The sequence below is a fragment of the Molossus molossus genome, unplaced genomic scaffold, assembly GCF_014108415.1.
Source record: "Molossus molossus isolate mMolMol1 unplaced genomic scaffold, mMolMol1.p scaffold_m16_p_6, whole genome shotgun sequence".
NCBI classification, from domain to species: Eukaryota; Metazoa; Chordata; class Mammalia; order Chiroptera; family Molossidae; genus Molossus; species Molossus molossus.
In genome coordinates this window covers 38774801-38798808 of record NW_023425399.1, presented here as the reverse complement: position 1 = coordinate 38798808, position 24008 = coordinate 38774801, and the positions used below count along the sequence as shown (strand labels likewise).

The 24008-nt window shown below is 37.0% G+C and overlaps 1 protein-coding gene across 1 annotated transcript in view; it reads right to left on the bottom strand.

Moving 5' to 3' along the window:
* The window catches only part of MACROD2 (mono-ADP ribosylhydrolase 2), a 2341201-nt gene that overhangs the window by 717577 nt on the left and 1599616 nt on the right, over positions 1-24008 (bottom strand). Inside the window, exon 7 of the mRNA XM_036245484.1 lies at positions 19090-19120. Coding sequence (XP_036101377.1) covers positions 19090-19120 — 31 coding nt within the window. The remainder of the gene's footprint in view (positions 1-19089; positions 19121-24008) is intronic.

Below are 24008 nucleotides of genomic sequence, written 5' to 3'. Positions count from 1 at the left end.
ACCTACATTTATCAGGGTTATTGGCTTATAGTTTTCTTGTAGCATCCTTATCTGGCTTTGGTATTAGAATAATACTGGTCTTGTAAAATTAGTTTGAAAGTGTTCCTTCCTCTTCAATTTTTTGAAAGAACTTGAGAAGAATTAGAAATAATTATTTAAATATTTGGTAGAATTCACCAGTAAAACCATTTGGCCCTGGGCTTTTCTGTGTTTTGGGGTTTTTTCATTACTAATTAAATCTCTTTACTCATAATCGATCAGCTCAGATTCTTTTTTTTTTTTTTATTCATGATTCAGTCTTGGTAGAGTGTATGTTTCTAAAAATTTACCTATTTCATTTATGCTTTAAATGTTGGTGTATAATTTTTCATAGTAGTCTCTTATGGTTCTTTGTATTTCCAAGGTATCTGTTGTAAAGTCTCCTCTTTTATTTATAATTTTATTTACTTTAAGTCCTTTTTTTCTAGAGGTTACTCTAGCTAAAGGTTTGTCGATTTTATTTAACTTTTCAAATAACTGACTCTTGGTTTTGTTAATCTTTTCTATTGTTTTTTTAATCTCTACTTCATTTATTTTTGCTCTAATTTTTATTATTATTTTTTTGCTTTCTGTTAACTTTGGACTTAGTTATTCTTTGTAGCTATTGGAGGTATAAGATTAGTCATTTATTTAAGACCTTTTATTATCACTGGTGTATGCATTTAATGCTAAAACTTTCCCTCTTCAATCTGCTTTGGTTGCATCCTTTGAGTTTGGTATGTTGTGTTTCCATCTGTATATGTCTCAAGATATTCTTTTATTTCTTTTTTGAGTTATTCTTTGATTCAGTAATTGTTCATGAGTGTTGTTTAACTTCCATGTATATGCAAAATTTCCAGCTTTCCACCCATTATCTATTTCTCATTCTATTCTATAGTCAGAAAAGAGACTTGATATACTTTGTATATTTTTGAATTTTTTGAAAATTGTTTTGGGCCTTGATGTACCATCTGTCCTAGAAAATGTTCTGCATGCACTTGAGAAGAATGTGTATTCTGCTGCTGTGGCATGAAATGATGTGTGTATGGTTTTTAAGTTCATGTAGTTTAAAGTGTTGTTCAAACAACCTTGAGTTTCATGCAGTCCTAGAGCAATTTCTATCCACTTCCTTTGTTTGCTTTGAATGGCATGAGTCACAGAGCCATCTTACCATCAGTCACTTCCCCACTAGGTGCTTTCTCACCTTGACACAATGCAGAATGCAAAGCAGTTTCAATATTTTTATTCCCTTTTCTACTTTAAAAAATAATTACATAGCTTCTTGGGTTTCTTGAGAAAGGTTGACACTGAATATTAGAAATATACTGTGGTACAATAGATCAAAATCAGTTTTTTCACCATTGAAACTTCATTGGGCACTGGTCTTCTCTTTTGAAAAGAAAGCTCTGTGAAGATTATGGGCCTGTGGTAGGAAAAGTGAGGGAGCTGGATGAGGGGCTGGTAGAAAAATAATTAGAGAATTCCTATCTTCTCACTAACTTAGTTGTTATTAGCAGCTCTGACACAATAACTCCATCGAAGACAGGCACTGCCTCAAGTGAGAACGACGGTGTTCAATGAAAGATGTTGGTAGTGGAGAGGATGGGAGCAAAGAATACTAAATAGCAAAAATCAGAAAAGCAAACGATGTGTCTAGGCAGAGGAAGGTCTGCATGACTAGTCTCTCTCTGCCCAGGAATTGCTGCCCTGCCATGACACTGCCAGCTCACTCGCCAGCTTCTTAGTATTTCCATCTCTTTGTCACTCTTTTCCTTCACCGTCTCCTCATGCTCACCACCATATTTCCTACTTCTTACCTCTCCCCATGGCTGGATAGTGGTTTTGAGTGAAGTCTGTTCAGAGAAAAGCTAGACTAGGACACCTCCTATACACACACATCTGCATGTGTGCATGCACACACACACATACATGCTACTCTTAGGTCCCAATATGCTTTCAACCTGAGCAGAGGTCTACAAAAATAATTTAAAGTCAAGTATTTTTACATTTCCCAGATCCCCTGATGCATATCCCTATTTTATCCTAGCCATGAGGCATATTTTCACTGTTTTATGAAAGATGGAAAAGGCTGATGACTCATCGTTTCCTTCTATATGTAACATGGAAAAACAGCAACTCTGTGCACTTCTTTCTCTTTCACTATAGATGAGGGAATAAATAATTTGCAAAGTTGAAAAAAAAAATTGAGAGGCAATAATTTAGGATGCTAACCTTTCCCTGTGGCAGTGCCAGCAGATCTTCCCAGCGTGCTAAGGGATTCAGAATTTGCAGAAGCTGAGACCCCAGAGCTGCTAGTGATCACTTTCCCAGGTTCCAATAATTATATGCAAAGTTGACATTTGTAAGGTTGGTTGAATGCCTGGCTTCTAAAATGGGGCATTGGCAGTGTGCCAAGTCCCCATAAACCACAGGATGGGCAACTTCCTGAGGGCTAATTTTATAAGATTTATTGGAAGAAGACTGTAAAATTACTTAACAGGTAAGTAATGTAAAGCTTTTCTTTAAAGAAATGAATTACAATATATTTATACTTTAGAAATATAATGTGATATTTAAACTAAAATATAGTTTGTCACTTGTTTAGGCTATGCCCTGGGAACCCAAGGATAGAACATATGTATCAAATTTTACCTTTAAAGGGAATTTGATAATAAAGTAGGAGCAATACCGATGTGATTTAGAGATGGATATAGAGGTACTTTTTATATCAATTCAGTCTTCACAAGTTACTGATTGTGAACCCAATGGTCTGGGGTGGGATGGTCTCTACAAAAAGAATGTAGCCATTCACTTGAGTCGAGGAGGCAGAGGTGAAAGTAGGGGCTTAAGGGGAAGTCATGACCCTTATTGGGGTAAGGCTTTGGGACTCAGTTATGGAAAAACCTCAGTCCAACTCCTTTTTTTCTTTTCCTAACAGCAGAAAGTTTATATTAATATTATTACCAACTACATATGAAGAAACTTGGAACCAAGGTTCAAAGAAGAGTTTATTGAGTAGACTATTCTGGATGATAATTTCATATTCTTCTGATTCCAAAATTTTTACCAGGCATCTGATCTTAATTCTCACAGGAAATACTTGGGTGTGGCTAAGAAAAAAACATTGGGCCTCATTTTTTCCAGGCAGAAAAACACAAAGTTAAGACAGGTATGATATCTAAAATGGCTTCCAGCCCGTAGAGTCTCTAATCTTAGAAATGAAAAAATGTGCAACCTTTCTGAGTGCTTTTAGCAACAAAAGCAAGCATTGGACATTTCCTCTCTTCAAGCCAAGTGACAGTGTACTGTCATCTACTCCCCAAGGTTTCCTAGAAAGGGTGCATTAGGAAGCTATCTTACGGAACCATAATTTGGTTTTGTCCATAATGATATGCTGTCTTAGGACATGGGATTTCAATTGTGAGACCACAAATAACTGCAATTACATTGTCTCTCTTAGCACTGAAAGATTTTATTTACATACAGATAAAACAAAGTGTTTTTATTTCTTTTTTTTTTTATCCTCACCTGAGGACATTTTTCCATTTTTTGTTCAGATAAGAGTGGGAGGGAGAGAGAGAGAAAGAGAAACATCAATGTGAAAGGGACACATCGAGTGGCTGCCACCCACACAACCAACCAGGGCCAGGAACAAACTGCAACTGAGGTACGTACCCTTAGTGTGAATGAAACCCGAGTCTCTTGAGACTGCAGGCCAACGCTCTAACTGCTGAGCAAAACCAGCCAGGGCCAAAATGTTTTTATTTCTAAAGCTTAGATAAATTGTACTCAGCTTGGAATTGTGGAAGCAGTGTGACTATTTTTTTAAGAAATAAGCTACAGTGCTATAGCTAGTGTCATATAGAAAGCATTGCGTATTGTTACAAACAAGCTTCATTTCCAGACAGCAAACTCAGAAGTCTGCACCACAGGACACAGAGATGCCTAAGAGGTGACAACTGGCTTTCAGAGAAGCAGCAGAAGCAATCCAACAGAAAGCAAGGTGGTTCTCATGATAAGGGACTGCTGACTGGTGTCATTCAGAGCCCATGTAAAGCCTCCTTCAAGTAGTAAATTACTTGTTCAACAGTGTAGACACTCTTCTAGAATCTACTGATGTGAGTGAATAAAACACTCAAAGTTCCTATTCTCAAGGAGCTCAGATTCCAGAGGGAGAGTAATAATGATAACAATAATAGCAAAAGTAAACTTTCTACTAACAATAATAGTAACAATAATTGTTAAATGTTTATTTTTATGTATCTGATACCTTGGTAACCACTTTAATACATTATTTGATTTAAATTTACAAGCCCATGTGATGAGCATTGTTATCCCCATTTGATAACTGAAGTTACTAAGGTCTAGAGAGAGTAACTTGCCTGAGGACACACAGCTGATAAGAGACAGACTCAGAATTGGAACCTAGATCTATGGGACCCCGAAATTCATGCTCATGACCTCTTTGACATGTGCCCTCCTTCTCCACTAGTCTTTGGTCCTCTAAGAGAACTCCAATGCAACTATACTCAAAGACTGATCACACACAGTGATATAAGAAACCTATATCACCCCCAGGTGAACAGGACACCAGAGTCATGAAGCAAAGGTAGAGTTTAAAGAGCCTTGAGAGAAACTGGGCAGCCAAATAATGAAAATGAGAATTGTTTCAGGATAATTAAAAATTAACAACAGAACACTACTGTATCAACAGTTATAACTTATACATGTAAATATATAAGTATACCTAAATTAATTGTACATGAGCATTGTTCATAATATCCAAAGATAGAAACAACCCAAATACCCAATAACTGATGAGTGTATAAACAAAAAATTGTATATTCATATAATGGAATATTAATAAAAATAAATCAATTACTGATATATGCTACTACATGAATGACATATGAAAATATTATGTTAAGTGAAAGAGGCTAGTTATAAAAAAGCACATATTTCATTATTCCATTTACAGAAAATACCCAGAACAGGCAAATATATGGAGACCAAGGATATATTATTATTTGTCTAAAGAAGGGAGAGAGGGTCTAAAGAGTTACAGCCATTTGGAAGAGTCTAAGGATTGACTACACTTTGGGTTTGATCAGTGAATTAATTTCCATGTACTTTCTAATTTTTTCATTCAATCTTGAATGGCCTTCTTTTTTCTTTACACACACACACACACACACACACACACACACATACACACACATATATATAATGATAAGTGAAAGATATAAATATTATGATAAGTGAAAGATATTTATATGATGAAGTTAAATAAACACAGGTCAGCTCTCTCTAGAAAGAACTTCAAAAATAATGTTGATAGTTCTTAGAGATGTCAAATGTATTTAGCTCTTTAGAACAATTATTTCACGTCAAATCCTTTTTAGTCAATGATTCTATCTTTAAAATGCATCTTGAAATACATTTGAAAGAGACTATATTGCTTAAGGTAAAGCTGAGTTGCTGTAACAAAAAGACTCCAAAACAGAGTGGCTTAATGAATATAGATGCTTATTTCTTTGTATGATAACAGTGCCAAGGTAAGCATTTTGTTTGTGGAAGAATTTGTTCCACTCTGTCACTTAAGGAGCTAGAAATCTACCATGGTGTTAAGTAGTTGCTCTACCTTCCTTAAGGCATTGTTCTCATACAGTTACCTTTCCTGGTTCTGGCAAAAGAAACACATAGGATGGACACACACCTTATTTTATGGTACCTGGTTTTAAAGTAACAGCCATCACTTCAACCTACCTTCCATTGGAGAGGAATTGGTCCTGTGACCAACCTCACTGCAAAGAAGATTGGAAATGTGGTCTAACTAGAATTAATGTGTCTGACTATAATTCGGTTATGTGGAAAGAAGGGGGCACTGAATTATGATAGACTTTAAGATACCACCATTAGCCAAAATCCAGAACACTGATAACACCAAATGCTGGTGAGTGTGTAGAAGAATAGGAACACTCATTCATTGCTGATGGGAATGCAAAATATTACAGACACTTTAGAAAACAGTTTGGCAGTTTTTGTTTTTGTTTTTTTTTATCCTCACCCGAGGACATTTTTCCATTTTTTGTTCAGATAGAGCGGGAGGGAGAGAGAGGAAGAGAGAGAGAGAGAAAAACATCGACGTGAAGGGACACATCGAGTGGCTGCCACCCGCACGACCAACCAGGGCCGGGGACAAACTGCAACCGAGGTACGCGCCCTTAGCGGGAACCGAACCCGGGTCTCTCTGTACCGCAGGCCGATGCTTTAACCGCTGAGCCAAACCGGCCAGGGCTGGCAGCTTTTTTTAAAAAAGGAAACTAAACAGCCTGGCCAGGATGACTCGGTGGATTGAGCATCATCCCATGGATTGAGAGGTCCCAGTTCAATTCCCAGTCAGGGAACATGTCTGGTTTGAGGGCTTGATCCCTAGTAGGAGGTGTGCAAGAGGCAGCCAATTGGTGTTTCTTTTCACATTGATGTTTCTATCTCTCTCTCCCTTCCTCTCTCTCTAAACAAAGTCAATCAAAACTTCTTTAAAAACAAAAAGACTAAACATGTTCTCACCATAAGATTCAGTAATTGCACTCCTTGGTATTTACCAAAAGGAGTTGAAAATTTATGACCACACAAAAACCTGCACATAGCTTTTACAGCAGCTTTGTTCATAACTGTCAAAGGATGCAACCAATACACCCTTCACCAGGGGAATGGATAAACTGAGGTACATCCACACAATGGAATATTAGTTGTCATTAAGAAGAAATAAGTTATCAAGCCATGAAAAGACATGGAAGAACCTGAAATGCATATTCCTATACGAAAGAAGTCAGCCTGAAAAGGCTATGATTCTAACAATATGACATTTTGTAAAAGGAAAAACCATAAAGACAATAAAAAGATCAGTGTTTGCTAGGTTTGGGGAGGAAAGAAATAAAGAGGCAGAGGATAGAGGATTTTTAGGATGGTGAAAATAGTTTGTATGATTATAATGGTGTCATTACACTTTTGTCCAAACTCAAAGAATATACATGAAGAGCAAACCCTAATAAAGGAGACGATAGACTTTGAATGATTATAATGTGTTAACGTAAGTTCATCTTTTGTAACAAATGCATCATTTTGGTGCCTAATGTTGAAAATGGGGGAGGCTGTGCATGTGGGCTTCAGAAGGATCAGCGCATAAAATAATATTCAAATGTGGTATAATTGAGATGGCCTTGGCCCCAGCACTGTATTTTCCCAAAGATAAATTATGTTACACTGATTCTAATGTTACTTTGCTTTGAGGGCCAGCAATTAACTCAGGAATTACTAAGAACAATAATACTTTGTATATGGGAATAACATGACCAAGACAAAAAACATAGGATGTCAGAGACGGGAATTTATGAGAAAAGAAAAAAGAGGCATCATTAGACCACCTGAAAGGAAGTTTTCAAAGCAAATGGAAATATCAAAGGGAAGAGAAGAAAGCAAGAGGGAGGGGAGGGCTGTCAGGAGGATGAAAGAGAGGGGCACACATTTTTGTCAATTTTGCTCTGGTTTCCAAATGTATTACATACAGCAAGCCCCGAATTGCACGGCAATAGCTGTCACACCCTCTGAAATCTGTCAGCATTTAAAGCTGACACGGGCATGCCCTTAGCATTGCCTTTGGAGAATGCCTTGGTTTCTTTCCAAGTCATGTCTGTAAATTTAGACAGATGTAGTGATAAAAATATTTGCCGAGTAGATATAAGGTCAACAAAACATTGCGGTGGTCTCCTTTTTACCAGTTAGAAGCAGAAGAGCAAACCTGAATGCAAATGAGGAATTCAATGAGCAAACTGTGTCCTGGCAGCATTTAATGGAAAGCAGAGGGAGACCTGGTGATTTGATAAACAGGCCTTCCATGTTGATAACAGAAATATAATGAATAAATACGGAAGCTGCTTTAGCTGAGTTACAGTATACTCAATTTTTTTCTGCACATTTCCAGCCAATAATTCAATGTCTGAAATTTGTTCTTCTCTAAAAACACCACCTTGTACCTGGAAAGCAAGAGTCAAGATTTCTCTTTTTCTCCAGAGAGAGTATTTCCCCACTTACTCAAGGGATACACTTTTCCACCTGGACTTCATTTCTGTTAACTATATTGACTCTCATAAAATGGACTGAAATTATTTTTGCTGTTCATTTCTCTGTAAAAATTCCATTGTGATGCATCATGTCTAGCCTCTTCGGTTAAACGTATCAGCACCACAGTGTCCGAGTCCGGCTCAGAGGGCCGAGGTGCACACTAGATCTGCAATGTCCATCGGGGAAGTTCAAGTCTGCCCCTCTGAGACTGACTTAGTGACCAATTCAAGTTTTTAACAGGAATCTCGGAGTTTAGAGCCCTTTAAGCCTCATCTGGATCTATTTTTCCCAAAGTAACCCGGCCTCTCTTTAGTATGTTACCACATGTGGCTTTTCATCCTGAGTGCAAGCAGGCAGTGTGGTGCCCTGTGGAACCATCCTGGAAACATTACTCTGGGGCAGCACCAGTGATCGCTGGAAGTCCGCATGGCAAAGTCTGGTTCCCCTTCCAGGGCAACTTCAAAGTAAGCAGGGCCTGCTCCCATTGTGTTTCTCCCTTAAATCAGGTGGGGTCACGTGGCAGATAGTCTTCAGCCTTTGTTTCGCAAAAAGACGCAGCTGGTTTTGCTGCCCTCGGGTCTTATCTTCAAAAGGCTAAAGAAGGGGAAGAGGCTGGGAGAGAAACTGGCTTCCACTGTGGTCCCGAGCACCCCCATAGTACCCATGTGCACCGGATCCCCCAGACCTGCTTTGACTGGGGTGATGATGTCTGAGTTTCCATGAAATGGGATTGCTTACTGTTAAAGTTGTCCTGGTGCGAGATCACCTTGGCAATTAAATGAACAAACTGCTTCAAAAGATGGTTCCACCAGAGTCAAAATTATGTTATAGAAGAACTAAAGTTGCATTGGGTTTGTGGGCCACAAATCTAAAAGTGAAGGTAAACCCAAAGAAAACCGTGTCTGAGAAATTACAGTAGATGGGGAGGTGGGCTGGCACTAGGGCCTGTCAAGAGGAGTCAAGATGGGGCCTCAGGACAACTGTATGTCCCTTACTACTCATCTCCTGGGGGCCATAAGAAACAAAGTTTTGTTAAATGAGGTCAAATGCCGTATTCCCCTTGGCTCTCTAACTTAACAAGTTCCTGCGTTTTCATTTTACCTTGTCAAGTGAATACTGCCACACCTACAAATACCATTTCCAGTTTGAGAATGTGTTTTAAAAGAACATTTGTTTTTTTCTAAAATAGACACATTTGCCAATTAAGGAAATATTAACTGGGTAGCTTTCTCTACTTGTTATTTTGCCAATCAATAGTTCTTTTATTTTTATTTTTTGTATCTTCAGTTAGGCAACAATTTGGGTTATAATCAATATTGTTGTCCTAAAACAACAGATATTTGCTGAGCTTCTGCCAGAGACACAATGCTCAGCACTGACTGCACAGAATAGGCACAAGTGAGTTCCTGCTCACTAAAGAATTCCAAAGTGGCAGTGAACACAGGGTACATAACAAAACGTTATGGAGGATATGAGGGAGCAGTTGTTCACTGTTCAAATTACAAATGCTGAAAGATTTCAAAGGATAAAATGGCCACTGAAAGTTGTTATATTCAAGGAAGACTTCTCAGAGATCAAGCTTCAACCTCTACAAGAATGTGTGATATGTGTTTGTTTGGGAACCGGGGTACAGACTGGGGTAAAGCAGTGGTAGTGATGGTGTATGTGAGTTTGGTGCAAGTGTGTGTGTGTGTGTGTGTGTGCGCATGTTTGTGTGTGTGTGAGTGAGATAAGAAAGGGATATAGGCTTGCACATGTGAAGGTATATGCTGTATTCTACAATTCATCAGCTCATTTATGGGTAACGGAATATATGCCCAGGATTTGTGGATGACAAGAAATACTTTATAGTATAATCTGGAGAAAACACTGACCTGAGAAAGGTTAAGGGTACAATCGGGTACAATACTTTTTATGATCAAATAACCACAGGCAATGCTAAAAAGTAAATCCCACTTTTAAAAATACAAAGCAAATGTACATACAAATATTTTGGCAGATAATCCTCATCCTCAAGAGATTTCTTTTCTCCACAAATTTTTTTGTTTTGTTTTGTTTTGTTTTGTTTTGTTTTGTTTTATCCTCACCCGAGGACATTTTTCCATTTTTTGTTCAGGTAGAGTGGGGGGAGAGAGAGGAACAGAGAGAGAGAGAGAAACATCGACGTGAAAGGAACACATCGAGTGGCTGCCACCCGCACTTCCGACCAGGGCCGGGGACAAACTGCAGCCGAGGTACGTGCCCTTAGCAGGAACTGAACCCGGGTCTCTCTGGACCGCAGGCTGAAGCTCTAACCGCTGAACCAAACCGTCCAGGGCTCTCCACAAATTTTGAAAGCACAGGTTTAGGGAGGTATGTAAAAATGCCTATGGTTCCATATAGAAAGAGTGAACATTAGCCTGAGAGTAATGGATATAATCCAATCCTTCTGAGCAGATGGGAAACACGCACAAAGTGGTATTTTAGAGAAATTAATCGAGTAAGGCTTAGAATGTGGAAGAAGAACTGGAACCAGGAGATGTTCTGTGTATTTGCCCTAAATCCACTCTAGCATGACTTACAAAGTGTTTGAAGTTCTGTTTGCTTGCTTTTTAATATTTTTCTTTCTAGCTATGGACCACTTTCATTTTAATTAAAGTTATGGGGTGACAATAGTTAATAAGATTATATAGGTTTCAAGATTACAATTATGATGATTGAATAAAGAAGATGTGATACATGGTAGGTTTATAGTTGTGAGTATACAAGACACAGTTTATTCTTGTATTAGTATTTATTCATTATTTTATTATTTTCCATGTGAACAACCATAAACCTACTTTTGCTCCACCCTGTATAAATAATGGACCACTTTAAAAAAATGAAGTATTATTTAAAATCCCAATAAATAAAAATAAAAGTAAAACTGATCTGGAGACAAGAGGGTTTCTGAATAAGAGTAAGAAAACATCTGACCTACAATATATGGGTGCTAAGAAGGTCAAGGTCCTTCACAAGGTATATAGGAAACCATTTTCAAGTTGTAAAATGCTAAACTGTCCATAAACTAAAGAAAACTGAAGTAACCTACAAGTTACTAAAAGAGGATCTCATGGAGCTAAAAATAAATTTAGGCCTCAAGCTCCTCCAGGGCTAACCAAAGAAGAAATCCCAGACTTTTGAGGATTAAATTCCAAATGAGAACATTTTAGGGTAGATTTTGTCCTTATTATTCTTTCTTCAGCTGCAAATTTTAGTGCTGCTTTTCATTTTCCTTTGCTTTTCTATTTTCTTTTTCTTCTCCTTTCCCCTTTTTTATGTATATCATTTGTACTATTTTTAAAAAATATGTTTTGATTTATATTTTTAAAGAGAGATAGAAACATTGATGTAAGAGAGATACAGCGGTCGGCTGTTCCTTGCAAGTCACCTACTGGGGATCGAGGCCACAACCCAGGCATGTGCCCTGACTGGGAACTGAACCAGAACCTCTCAGTTCATGGGATGACACTCAATCCACTGAGTCACACCGGCCAGGCATGTATATCATTTTTAATTCACATAAAATTACCATATAATTCCATAAAAGTATTTACCATAAAATTGCACATTACCATAAGATTCTCGGAGATGAAACAGACGTCAAAGATATGACAAGGTAATAAACACAAAATATGACATGCACAGTATTGTTTCTGACAGTTAGATTTTTGTTTGTTTCTGTCAAGGAAAATCAAGGTTGTCAGGAGAAAACATTCAAAATGAGAACCATTTCTGCAATGGAGTCTGATTTGACTGTAGACAGGTGAAATGAAGATGTTGGCTCTTGATCAGGTAGAAATTTGCACATAATGCTTCCTTTAGGCAAATATTTAAGAGTTCTAAGTGTCAGGCAGAAAGAATTTCCATAATGGAGATAATGGTGCAGACGCCTCCACATGCTTCCCCACACAGTCTGTAGTGACATCCAGAGAGAAATAGGCAAGCCTAAAATTATCAAATAGTGTGGCCAAGTCCTGCCCCATTTAATTTTATTCAGGCCTACATTTTCTATTTTATTCTCACCAAAATCTTCAAAAGAAATACTAGGTTAAGAAGAATTAAGTCTCCTACCTCTGACATCAATATAAGTATACTTCCCCTGTAGTAATGAGTTTACACTATTTTTTTTATATTTGACATATTTTATTTTCCAGATAAGAGTATCCATATAAGAAGCTTGAGCTCAGAAAGGTTGTTATCTATTTTGTTTGAACAGAAAAAATCTACAATGACAAACAAACTTCATTTTACTTCAATATGTAAGAGAGATATATTAACAACTTGAGAAAAACAAAAAATGTCATTGCACTGGAAGAATACTTAGAGAGCTTTAGGCTAGTAAAAACAGATGATATAAAAAATTTGCTTCCACCTGTAAGTGCAAAGTCACTACTTCAAACAATTTATCAATACCAAAACAATTTTTTCTGCAGTTTATTAAAAAAATTTGTTTTTATAACAGTCATTTCTCTGGATTTTAAAATTTTAAATATACAGATATATAAATATATTCGCATTTTAATGTTTATCATTTTGCTGTTTGCAACAAAATAATAATGCTAGATTTTGTATGCATTATGATTCATCTAAGAGAAAAAACTGATTTTATTTTTTTATTTATTTTTAAAATTATTTTTATTAATTTGTTTTTGTTACAGATGTTTCTTCTTTTTTCCCCATTGATACCCTCCTCCCCATCCCCCCCATCCCATCCCCAGCTTTGTTGTCTATGTCCGTTGGTTATGCATACATGCATATAAGTTCGGTGGTTTCTCTCTTCCCCCAACCCCTCCTCCTCTGAGTTTTGTCAGTCTATATCCCATCTCTATGTCTCTGGGTCAATTTTGTTCATCAGTTAGTTTAGCTCATTATATTCCAGAAATAAGTGAGATCATGTGATATTTGTCTTCCTCTGATTGGTTTGTTTCACTTAGCATAACACTCTCCAGGTCCCTCCATGTCATCTCAAAGAATAAGAGATCTCTCTTTCTTTTTTTTTTTTTTTTTATCCTCACTCGAGGATATTTTTCCATTTTTTGTACAGATAGAGTGGGAGGGAGAGAGAGGAAGGGAGAGAGAGAGAGAAACATCGACGTGAAGGGACACATCGAGTGGCTGCCACCCGCACGACCAACCAGGGCCGGGGACAAACTGCAACCGAAGTACGTGCCCTTAGCGGGAACCGAACCCGGGTCTCTCCGGACCGCAGGCCGACGCTCTAACCGCTGAGCCAAACCGGCCAGGGCAGGAGATCTCTCTTTCTTACTGCTGCATAGTATTCCATTGTGTACATGTACCATGGCTTTTTTATCTACTCATCTACTGATGGACACTTGGGTTGTTTCCAGATCTTAGCTATTGTAAATAGTGCTGCTATGAACATGGGGGTACATATATTCTTTCTGATTTGTGTTTCAGGCTTCTTAGGGTATATTCCTAGAAGTGGGATCACTGGGTCAAATAGCAGCTCAATTTTTAACTCTTTGAGGTAACCCCATAGTGTTTTCCATAGTGGCTACACCAGTCTGCATTCCCACTAGCAGTGTACTAGAGTCCCCTTTTTCCACACTCTCACCAATACTTGTTATTTAATGATTTGTTGATGGTGGCCTTTCTGACAGGTGTAAAGTGATACCTTATAGTTGTTTTCATTTGCATCTCTCTGATGATTAGTGACGTTGAGCATTTTTTCATATGTCTCTTGGCCATATGTATGTCCTGTTTGGTGAGGTGTCTATTTAGTTTCTCTGCCCATTTTTTAATTGAGTTCTTTGTCTTCCTTTTGTTGAGTTATATGAGTACTCTATCTATTTTGGAAATTAATTCCTTATTTGATGCATCTCCCACATTGTGAGTTCCTTTTCCATTTTGAAGATTGTTTCTTTTGCTGTGCCATGTAGTCCCATGTGTTTATTTTTTCTTTGTTTCTCTTGCCTTAGGTGTTGCATCAGTGAAAATTCTGCTGCGTATGATCTGAAATTTTTTGCCTACATTTTCTTCCAGGATTTTTATGGATTCATGAGTTACATTTAAATCTTTTATCTATTTTGAATTTATTCTTGTGTATGGTGTAAGTTGGTGGTCTAGCTTGATTTTTTTGCATGTAGCTGTCCAATTTGCCCAACACCATTTATCGAAGAGACTGTCTTGACTCCACTGTATGCTCTTGCCACCTTTGTCAAATATTAATTAAGCATATTGTCTTGGGTCAATTTCTGGGTTCTCTGTTCTGTTCCATTGATCTGTTTGTTCTTGTGCCACTACCAGGCTGTTTTGATTACAGTGGCTTTGTAGTATAACCTGATATCTGGTAATATAATGCCTCCTACTTTTTTTTTTTTTTTCCCCCAAGATTGCTGTGGCTATTCAGGGTCTTTTTGGTTCCATATAAATTTTGGAGTGCTTGTTCCAGGTCTGTGAAATTTGTCATTGGTATTTTGATGGGGATTGCATTAAATCTATAGATTGTTTGGGGGTAGTATGGACATTTTAATGATGTTAATTCTTCCAATCCATGAACAAGGTATGTGCTTCCACTTTTTTATATCTTCCTCTATTTTTTTTTTTTTTTTCAATGACCTAGTTTTTTGTGAAGAGGTCCTTCACCTCTTTGGTTAAATTTATTCCTAGGTATCTTAAATTTTTTGCTGGGATGGCAAATGGGATTATTTTTTTAGTTTCTCTTTCTATGAGTTCATCATTGGTGTATAAGAATGCCATCAATTTCTTGGCTTTAATTTTGTATCCTGCTACTTTGCCAAATTCATTTATTAATTCTAGTAAATTTTGATGGAGTCTTTAGGGTTTTCTATGTACAATAGCATGCCATCTGAAAATAATGAGAGTTTCACTTCTTCCTTTCTAATTTGGATCCCTTTTATTTTTCTTCATGTCTGATTGCTGTGGCTAAGACTTCCAGTACTATGTTGAATAAGAGTGGTGAAAGTGGGCATCCTTGTCTTGTTCCTGCTCTTAAAGGGGATGTTTTTAGATTTTTCCCATTGAGTATGATTTTGGCTGTAGATTTTTCATATATGGCTTTTATTATGTTGAAATATGATCCCTCTATTCCCACATTGTTGAGAATTTTTATCAGAAATGGGTGCTGAATTTTGTGAAATGAGTTTTCAATATCTATTGATATGATCATATAGTTTTTATCTTCCATTTTGTTTATGTGTGTATAACATTTATTGATTTGTGAATATTGTATCATCTTTGCCTCCCTGGGATGAATCCCACTTGGTCATAATGAATAATTTTTTGATGTATTACTGAATCCAATTTTCTAATATTTTGTTAATATTTTTGGCACCTGTGCCCACAAGGGATATTGGCCTGTAGTTTTCTTTCTTTGTTGTGTCATTAGCTGGTTTTGAAATTAGAATTATGCTGGCCTCATAAAATGAGTTTGGATGTGTTACATCTTCTTATATTTTTTGAAATAGTTTGAGAAGAATGGGTATTAGATCTTCTTGAATGTTCGGTAAAACTCCCCTGTGAAGCTATCCGGGCCTGGGTTTTTGTTTGCTAGGAGTTTCTTAATTACATCTTCAATTTGTTGTTATTGGTCTGTTCAAATTTTCTATCTCTTCCTGGTTCAGTTTTGGGAGGCTGTGTGTTTCTAGGAATTTGTCCATTTCTCCTAGATTGTCCAACCTGTTGGGGTATAATTGTTCATAGTATGTTTTGATGATCCTTTGTATTTCTGTGGTGTTGTTACTTCTCCTCTTTTATTTCTGATTTTCTTTATTTGGTTTCTCTCTCTTTGTTTCTTGGTGAGTCTGGCTAAAGGTCCATTGATCTTGTTTATCTCTTCAAAGAACCTGCTCTTTGTTTCATTGGTTTTGGATTGTTTTTTTAGTGTCTTTGTTGTTTATTTCTGCTCTGATTTTTACTATTTCCTTCCTCATACTAATCTGGGTTTTTCTTTTTGTTTACTTTCTAGTTCTTATAGTGGTAGGTTAGAAAGTCAATTAGGAGTTTTTCTTGTTTCTTGAGGTAGGCCTGTATTGCTATGAACTTCCCTCTCAGGTCCGCTTTCTCTGCACCCCATAGATTTTGTGTTGTATGTTTGTTTTTATTGATCTCCAGAAAGTTTTTAATTTCTTCCTTGATTTCATTGGTAACCCATTCATTGTTTAATAACATGCTATTTAGCCTCCAACTGTTTGAATGTTTTTTTGTGTTTTTATTGTAATTGACTTCTAGTTTCATGCTACTGTGATCTGAGAAGATGCTTGATATGATTTCAATCTTCTCAAATTTGTAGGGATTTGCTTTGTGTCTAACATGTGGTCTATCTTTAAGAATGACCCATGTGTACTTGAGAAAAATGTATATTCTGCAGTTTTGGGGTAAAATGTTCAGTAACTATTAATGAAGTCCAACTGATCTAGTTCGTATTGTAAGGACTCTATGTCCTTGTTAATTTTTTGTCTAGAAGATCTATCCAGTAGTGTCAGTGGTGTGTTAAAGTCACCCACTATGATTGTATTGCTATTGATCTTTCTCTTGAATTCCTCCAGAAGTTTTTAAATATATTTTGGTGCTCCTATATGTGGTGCATATATGTTTAACAAGGTTATATCCTCTTGTGGACTTGAACCTTATAATATTATGTAGTGACCTTCTCGGTCTCTTATTATGGCCCTTGTTTTGAAGTCTATCTTGTCAGATATGAGTATTGCTGTACCAGCTTTTTTTTAAATTTCCATTTGCTTCGAAACATTTTTTCCATCCCTTCACTTTTATTCTTTGTGAGTTATTTGTTGTGATGTGAGTCTCTTGTAGACAGCATATTTATGGGTCATGTTTTCTTAGCCAATCAGCTACCCTATGTCTTTTGATTGGAGCATTCAAGCCATTTACATTTAAGGTAATTATTGATAGACAGTTATTAATTGTCATTTTAATTTTATACCTATGTTTCTCTCTCTCTCTCTCTCTCTCTCTCTCTCTCTCTCTCTCTCTCTCTGTTTCTTCTTCTTCTTACAACAGTCCTTTCAGCATTTATTGCAGTGCTGGTTTGGTGGTGGTAAATTCACCCTTGCCTTGCATTACTTTGTACACTTCATGCCACATCCTTCTGGCCTGCAGCGTTTCCATTGAGAAATCAGCTGACAGTCTAATGGGAGCTCCCTTGTAGGTAACTTCCTGTCTCTCTCTTCCTTTATTTAAGATTCTTTCTTTTTCTTAAATATTTGCCATTTTTATTATGATGTGTCTAGCTGTGGGTCTTCTGGGGTTCATCTTGCTTGGGACTGTCTGTGTTTCCTGGACTTGTGTGACTTTTTCCTTCACCAGTTATGGAAGTTTTCTGTCATTATTTCTTCAAACAGGTTCTCTATTCCTTTCTCATATTCTTCTCCTTCCAGTATCCCTATAATGCGAATGTTGTTACATTTGTATTGTCCCACAGCTCCCTTAAATTCTCCTGCTTTTAAAACATTTTTTTTTTCCATTTGCTGCTCTATTTGGGTGTTTTTCTCTACCTTGTCTTCTAAGTAGCTAATTTGGCCTTCAGCTTCTTCTAATCTACTATTGAACCCTTCTAAGGTATTTTTCATAACAGCTATGTCATTCTTTATTTCCTTTTGAATTTTATGCATAGCTTCCAACTCCTTATGCATAGCTTCTATCTCTTTTTTTAAGCTGATGTAGTTCCCAGTGAGCTCTTCATAAATCTTATTATGTTGCTTGTAGTTCTCACCAAATTGTTTGAGCACACTTAAAACAATTGCTTTGAATTTTTTATCCACTTCCCACTGATCCTGTGGGGAGCTGGTTGCACAGTCCCCTCTGGGAACCCAGCTCCAAATCTATCCTGTAAACCACTGGGTCACACAGGTGCATCTGGAACCCTGGCTCCACACCACTCTTGTGGGCCGCTGGGTCTCACAGGTCCCTCTGGATCCCCAGGTCTGCATTGGTCTTGTGGGCTGCTAGGTCACACAGGCCACTATAGATCCCAGCTCTCCACTGCTCTTGTGGGCAGCTGTGTAGCACAGGCCCCAAAGGAGCCCCAGGTCCTGCCACTGGTGGCTGGGGAGTTCTGCTGCCCAATGGGGCTCAGCTCCTGCTCATCCTTTGTTGTAGTTTTTGGGGATGGTTCTCTGCTACTGGTCTGTGCTTCTGTTGCCTGGAGATGGATGTCTGCTCCCCAGCCTCTGTTGCTGGGTGTATATCTCGACTCTGATCAGGCTACTGCTTTGGGGATGGTGCTGGGCTCCTGGCCATTTTCGGTTCCTGCAACCAGCACCTTGACAGCTCTACTATGCACTGGTCTGTGTTGACACAGGGTGTCCACTGGTCCAGTGGTACCAAGTGCACTGGTGAGCTCAGGTTGCTGGGCCCTAGCCGCTAACCACTGCCTCCTCCCAGGGAAGACCCAGGATCTTTCAAATGGGGGGACCTCCTCATGGCCCAGGGAGAAGTGCTCTGAAGAGGCACTTACTGCAGTAGCCAGCTGCTCCTGTACACAGCACAGGAACCTTCTGCTCTGTGTCTCTGTGCTGCACTAGTTTAGTCGTCCACCTTCACATCCACTCACATTCTCACACACTAGCACACTTTCTCATGCACTCACCCTTCCTTTGGTCCTGCCCACCATAATCTGATGATTTTGTTTTTAAAAAAGACATTATCAGAGGTCAAATACTACTAGAGCAAAATTTTTAGTTTAACAAAAGACATTAAGCCAAAGTGTATCTAATCCTTATACATGGTATCTAATACAATGTTCAAGATCACAAAAGAATATGTAAATAGCCTCTTGAGATTCCTCAGTGAGATTTGACCTTGACTTTTAATCTCTTTAAGTCACAGCAAACTATATCCCTTGAAAATCGCTTATTTTTCCTGTTAGTATTGCCTTCAACAGCAAAATAAAGAAATACAAATAGTATCAAAATCTAGATCACTTACCATAAATGCCTGTTGAAATGCAGGGAAATGCCTGTGAATAAACCACAAAAATAAAAGTAAATTTTAAAGGAAGAACTTTGCCCAATCCCGACACCATTTATTTTGACATCTCCTTTCCTTGTTAATTAGGTGCCCTGACATAGTCAGAGCTCTGAAATCCTACTGTGTTGAATAGGAGACATTGCAGAAACAAGGTATTTTGATTCAATGAAAACTTTTCCTTGCCAGAACTCATACCAACACACAGGAGCCAACCATTAAATTATTAGGAATCTTGTGAACCAATTGTTATACATAGTTATTAGTAAGAAATTCAATTACATAAACCTGTAATGAAATAAGTAATATCTAAAACAAATATTCAGAAATCATCTCATCACTTCCTAATTATATTGCCACATCTTACTATTATGTCTGTTCTTGAGGTTACTTATGTCTATCCTGTGTGTCTGGTAGAAATATTACTGAGTATCTTGTCCAAACTCCATAAGTCATAATATTAATGGCTTCAAATCTGAAAATATCAATCAATGTTCACATTAGACTATACTTGTGGGTCAGTGGCCCACAACTATAGGTGGCCTGTGACCTTCACCACACTATTGTCTGTGTCCATGAGCAGTGCTTATATGCATATAAATTCTTTATTTAATCTCTTCCTGGCCCCCCATCCCTACCCATTTCATCTGAGATTTGTCAGTCTATTCCATATTTCCATGTTTCTGGTTCTATTTTATTCATGAGTTTATTTTATCCATTAGAGTCTACATATAAGTGAGGTCATGTGATATTTGTCTTTCTCTGCCTGGTTTATTTTCCTTAGCATAATAATCTCTAAATCTATTCATGCTGTCTCAAAGGGAAAGAGATCCTTCTGTTTTACAGCTGCATAATATTCCATTGTGTAAATATACCACAGCTTTTTTATCCATTCATCTACTGATGGGCTCTTGGGCTGTTTCCAGATCTTTGCTATTATAAATAACACTGCTATGAACATAGCAGTATATATTATTTCTTATTGGTGTTTCCAGATTCTTAGGATATATTCCCAGCAGCAAAATTACAAAGTCTGGAAATTTTTAATTATTTGAGGAAACTACACATTGTTTTCCACAGTGGCTGTACCAGTCACAATCCCACCAGCAGTGCACTAGAGTTCCATTTTATCCACAACCTTGCCAGCATTTGTTTGTTGATTTATTTATGGCAGCCATTCTGACAGGTATGAGGTGGTAACTCATTGTGGTTTTAATTTGCATCTCTCTGATAATTAGTGACGTGGAGCTTTTTTTCATATGTCTCTTGGCCTTTGTAGGTCCTGTTTAGAGAAGTGTCTATTCATGTCCTTTGCCCATTTTTTAATTGGATTCTTTTTCTTCCTCTTATTGAGTTGTATGACTACTTTATATACTTTGGAAATTAACCTTCTTTCAGATGTATTATTGGCAAATATGTTCTCCCATGCAATGGGTTCCCTTTTTATTTTCATTTTGGTTTCTTTCGCTGTGCAGAAGCTTTTCAATTTGATGCAGCCTCATTTGTTTACTTTTTCCTTTGTTTCTCTTGCCCTAGGGCTATGTATCAGTGAAATTCTTCTAGGTGAGATGTCTGAGATTTTGCTGCCTACATTTCCTTCTAGGATTTTTATGGTTACATTTAAGTCTTTTATCCATTATGAGTTTAAGGTATAAGTTGGTGGTCTAGTTTCTTTTCTTTTCTTTTTTTTTTTCACATGTAGCTGAACAATTTTCCCAACACCATTTATTGAAGAGACTGTTTTTACTCCATTGTATGCTCTTGTCTCCTTTGTCAAATATTAATTGAGCACAATGGGTTGAGTCCATTTCTGGGTTCTTTGATCTGTTCCATTGATCTACGTGTCTGCTTTTGTGCCAATGCCAGGCTGTTTTGATAACAGTGGCTTTGTAGTATAACCTGAAATCTGGTATTGTGATCCCTCCTACTTTTTTTTTTTTTTTTAAGATTGTTGTGGCTATTCAGGGTCTTTTTTTGTTCCATATACATTTTTGCGTATTTGTTCTAGATCTGGGAAATATGCCACTGATATTTTAACAGGATTGCATTGAATCTGTAGATTTCTTTGGGTAGTATGAACATTTTAATTATGTTGATTCTTCTAATTCATTAACATGGTATAAGCTTCCATTGGTTTGTGTGTTTTTCTATGTCATTTTAGAATGTTTTGTAGTTTTTCAAGTACAGGTGTTTTCCCTCCTTGGTCAAGTTTATTCCTAGATATCTTTTTGTTTGTTTGTTTCAATGGTAAAATGGGTTGTTTTTTAAGTTTCTCCTTCAGCGAGATCATTATTGGTTTGTAAAAATGCCATAAATTTCTGGATGTTAATTTTATATCCTGTGACATTACTGAATTCATTTATCAACTCTAGTAGTTTTGGGAGTATTCTATAAGGTTTTTTATGTACAATATCATGTGAATAATGGTGAATAAGGGGACAGTTTTACTTCCTCCTTTCCAATTTTTATGACTTTTATTTTTTCTTCTTGTTTGATCACTGTGGCTAGAACTTCCAGTACTATGTTGAATAAGAGTGGTAACAGTAGACATCCCTGTCTTGTTCCTGTTCTTAAGGCAAATGCTTTTAGTTTTTGCCTATTGAGTATGATATTGGCGGTAGATTTTTTGTATATGGCCTGTATTACATTAAGGTATTGTTCCTCTATTTCCACATTTCTGAGAGTATTTACTAAAAATGTGTGCTGAATTTTGTTGAATGCTTTTTCTGAGTCCATTCAAATGATCATGTGATTTTTATCATACACTTTGTTTAAATGATGTATCCTATTTTTTGTTTTGTGAATATTGTACCAGCCTTGCATCCCCAGAATTAATCCCACTTCATCATAATATATGAAACAAAGAGAGAGGACCTAAATAAATAAAATCAGAAATGAAAGAGGTGAAGTAACTACTGACACCACAGAAAAACAAAGGACTGTAAGAAAATACTATAAACAATGATATGCTAACAAATTGAACAAACTTGGAGAAACAGACAAATTCCTAGAAACAGAATTTTCCAAAACTCAATCAGGAAGAAGTAGAAAACCTGAATAGACCAATAACAACTAATAAAATTTAAGCAACAATTACAAAAAAAAAAACCTCGAGAAAACATTCAAAAAAGAATTATCACCCATTCTCCTCAAACTATTCCAAAAATTTCAAGAGGAAGGAAGACTTCCAAGCACTTTTTACAAGACCAGCTTTATCCTAATTCCAAAATCAGACAAAGACACTACAAAAAAAGTAAATTATAGGCAAAAATCCCTGATGAATATAAATATACATTTTTAATTAGTAAAATTAAAAATAAAAGGATATGCACACATACTTATATTTTTAAGTCAGTTTTTAAACATTTACTGGCACACCACTGCTTATACCGTATGCTATGAACTAAACATTTTCCCAAATTAGGTCTTGAGAGTGGAGCCTCATGATGGGATTAATACTCTCATAAGAGGAAGAGAGTTGGCACCCCCAGCTTTTCACCATGTGAGGGTACAATGTGAAGAAGGCTGTCTGGGAACCAGGAGTAGGGTCGTCACCAAACACTGGATCCTCTGTACCTTGATCTTGGACTTCCCAGCCTCCAGGACTGAGAGAGATATTTTTGTTTGTTTGTTTAAGCTGCCCTTTCTAAGGCAAATTGTCACAGCAGCCCAAACTGATATGGACACTATTTTGCTCAGCAGTGTTTAAAAAATTAGATTGAAAGAGTAAATGAACAAATACAAATATATAATTAACTCTAAATTAGACTTTCTAGCAGTAGAATGTGATCTGAGCATGGTAATGTCCTCTATTAATGTACCTTTGTGTGAAGTTAATCAAGTTGTTTTCATCTTTCTGGTCTTTGTATTTTTAATTGAAATTAAGGATGATAACATCCACCATATATAATTGTGCCATGGGAATTCATTATAGAATCTAAAACTGAAGTTGTTATTTACTGTAATAATTATCATTATTACTGACTGAATTCAATAATAATAAAACATATGTCACTTTTTTATATTTTTAAGTTAAATGTATACTATATTTTATTTTCTGTAATGTTATAGAAACTATATGCTCATTCCATTTACAAAGATGTTGTCTTTAAAAAGTCACAATGTATGTGATATTGTTTTAGACAGAATAATAATTGACTCTTCAAAGTTCACCTACATGTGTGTAAAATGACAGATTTTTTTTGTTCTTTTACTGGTACATGCTTGTATGTCTATCAAGAAAATAAGACAGTTTCTGAAATGGAATAGAAGTTATTTTATAACTAATTAGTGAGTTATTTCTTTGATTCATAAAGTTCTTGAGGTGCCAATAAGATCTAAAGAATGTTCTTTTTTAAAAAAAATATATATTTCTTTATTGATTTTAGAGAAAGGGGAAGGGAGAGGGAGAAATAGAAACATTGATGAGAGAGAACATTGACTGCCTGCTTCCTGCATGCCTCCCCTTGGGGATTGGGCCCACAACCTGGGCATGTGCCCTGACCAAGAATTGAACCCGTGACCTTTTGATGCATAGGTCGGCACTCAACCAGTGAGCCACACTAGCTGGGCTGAAGAATATTCTTGAATAACTTAATCCATTCAGTGAATCAGAACCATGAAGAGAGAGTATGAAGTGAATTCTGAAAATGTTGCCATCTCTTTATAGGCATTCACCGGGACTATCAACAGGTCTTGTTCTCAGTGTGAAATCAACTGCAAGCTAGAATAAGCAAATTGTTACTAATCATAATCACTCAGAGTACAGGAATGGCCTACTTAAAAATACACATTGGAGCCCAGCCAGTGTGGCTCAGTGGTGGAGTGTTGTCCCATGGACTGAGCCGTTCTGGTTCAATTCCTGGTTAGGGCACATGCCA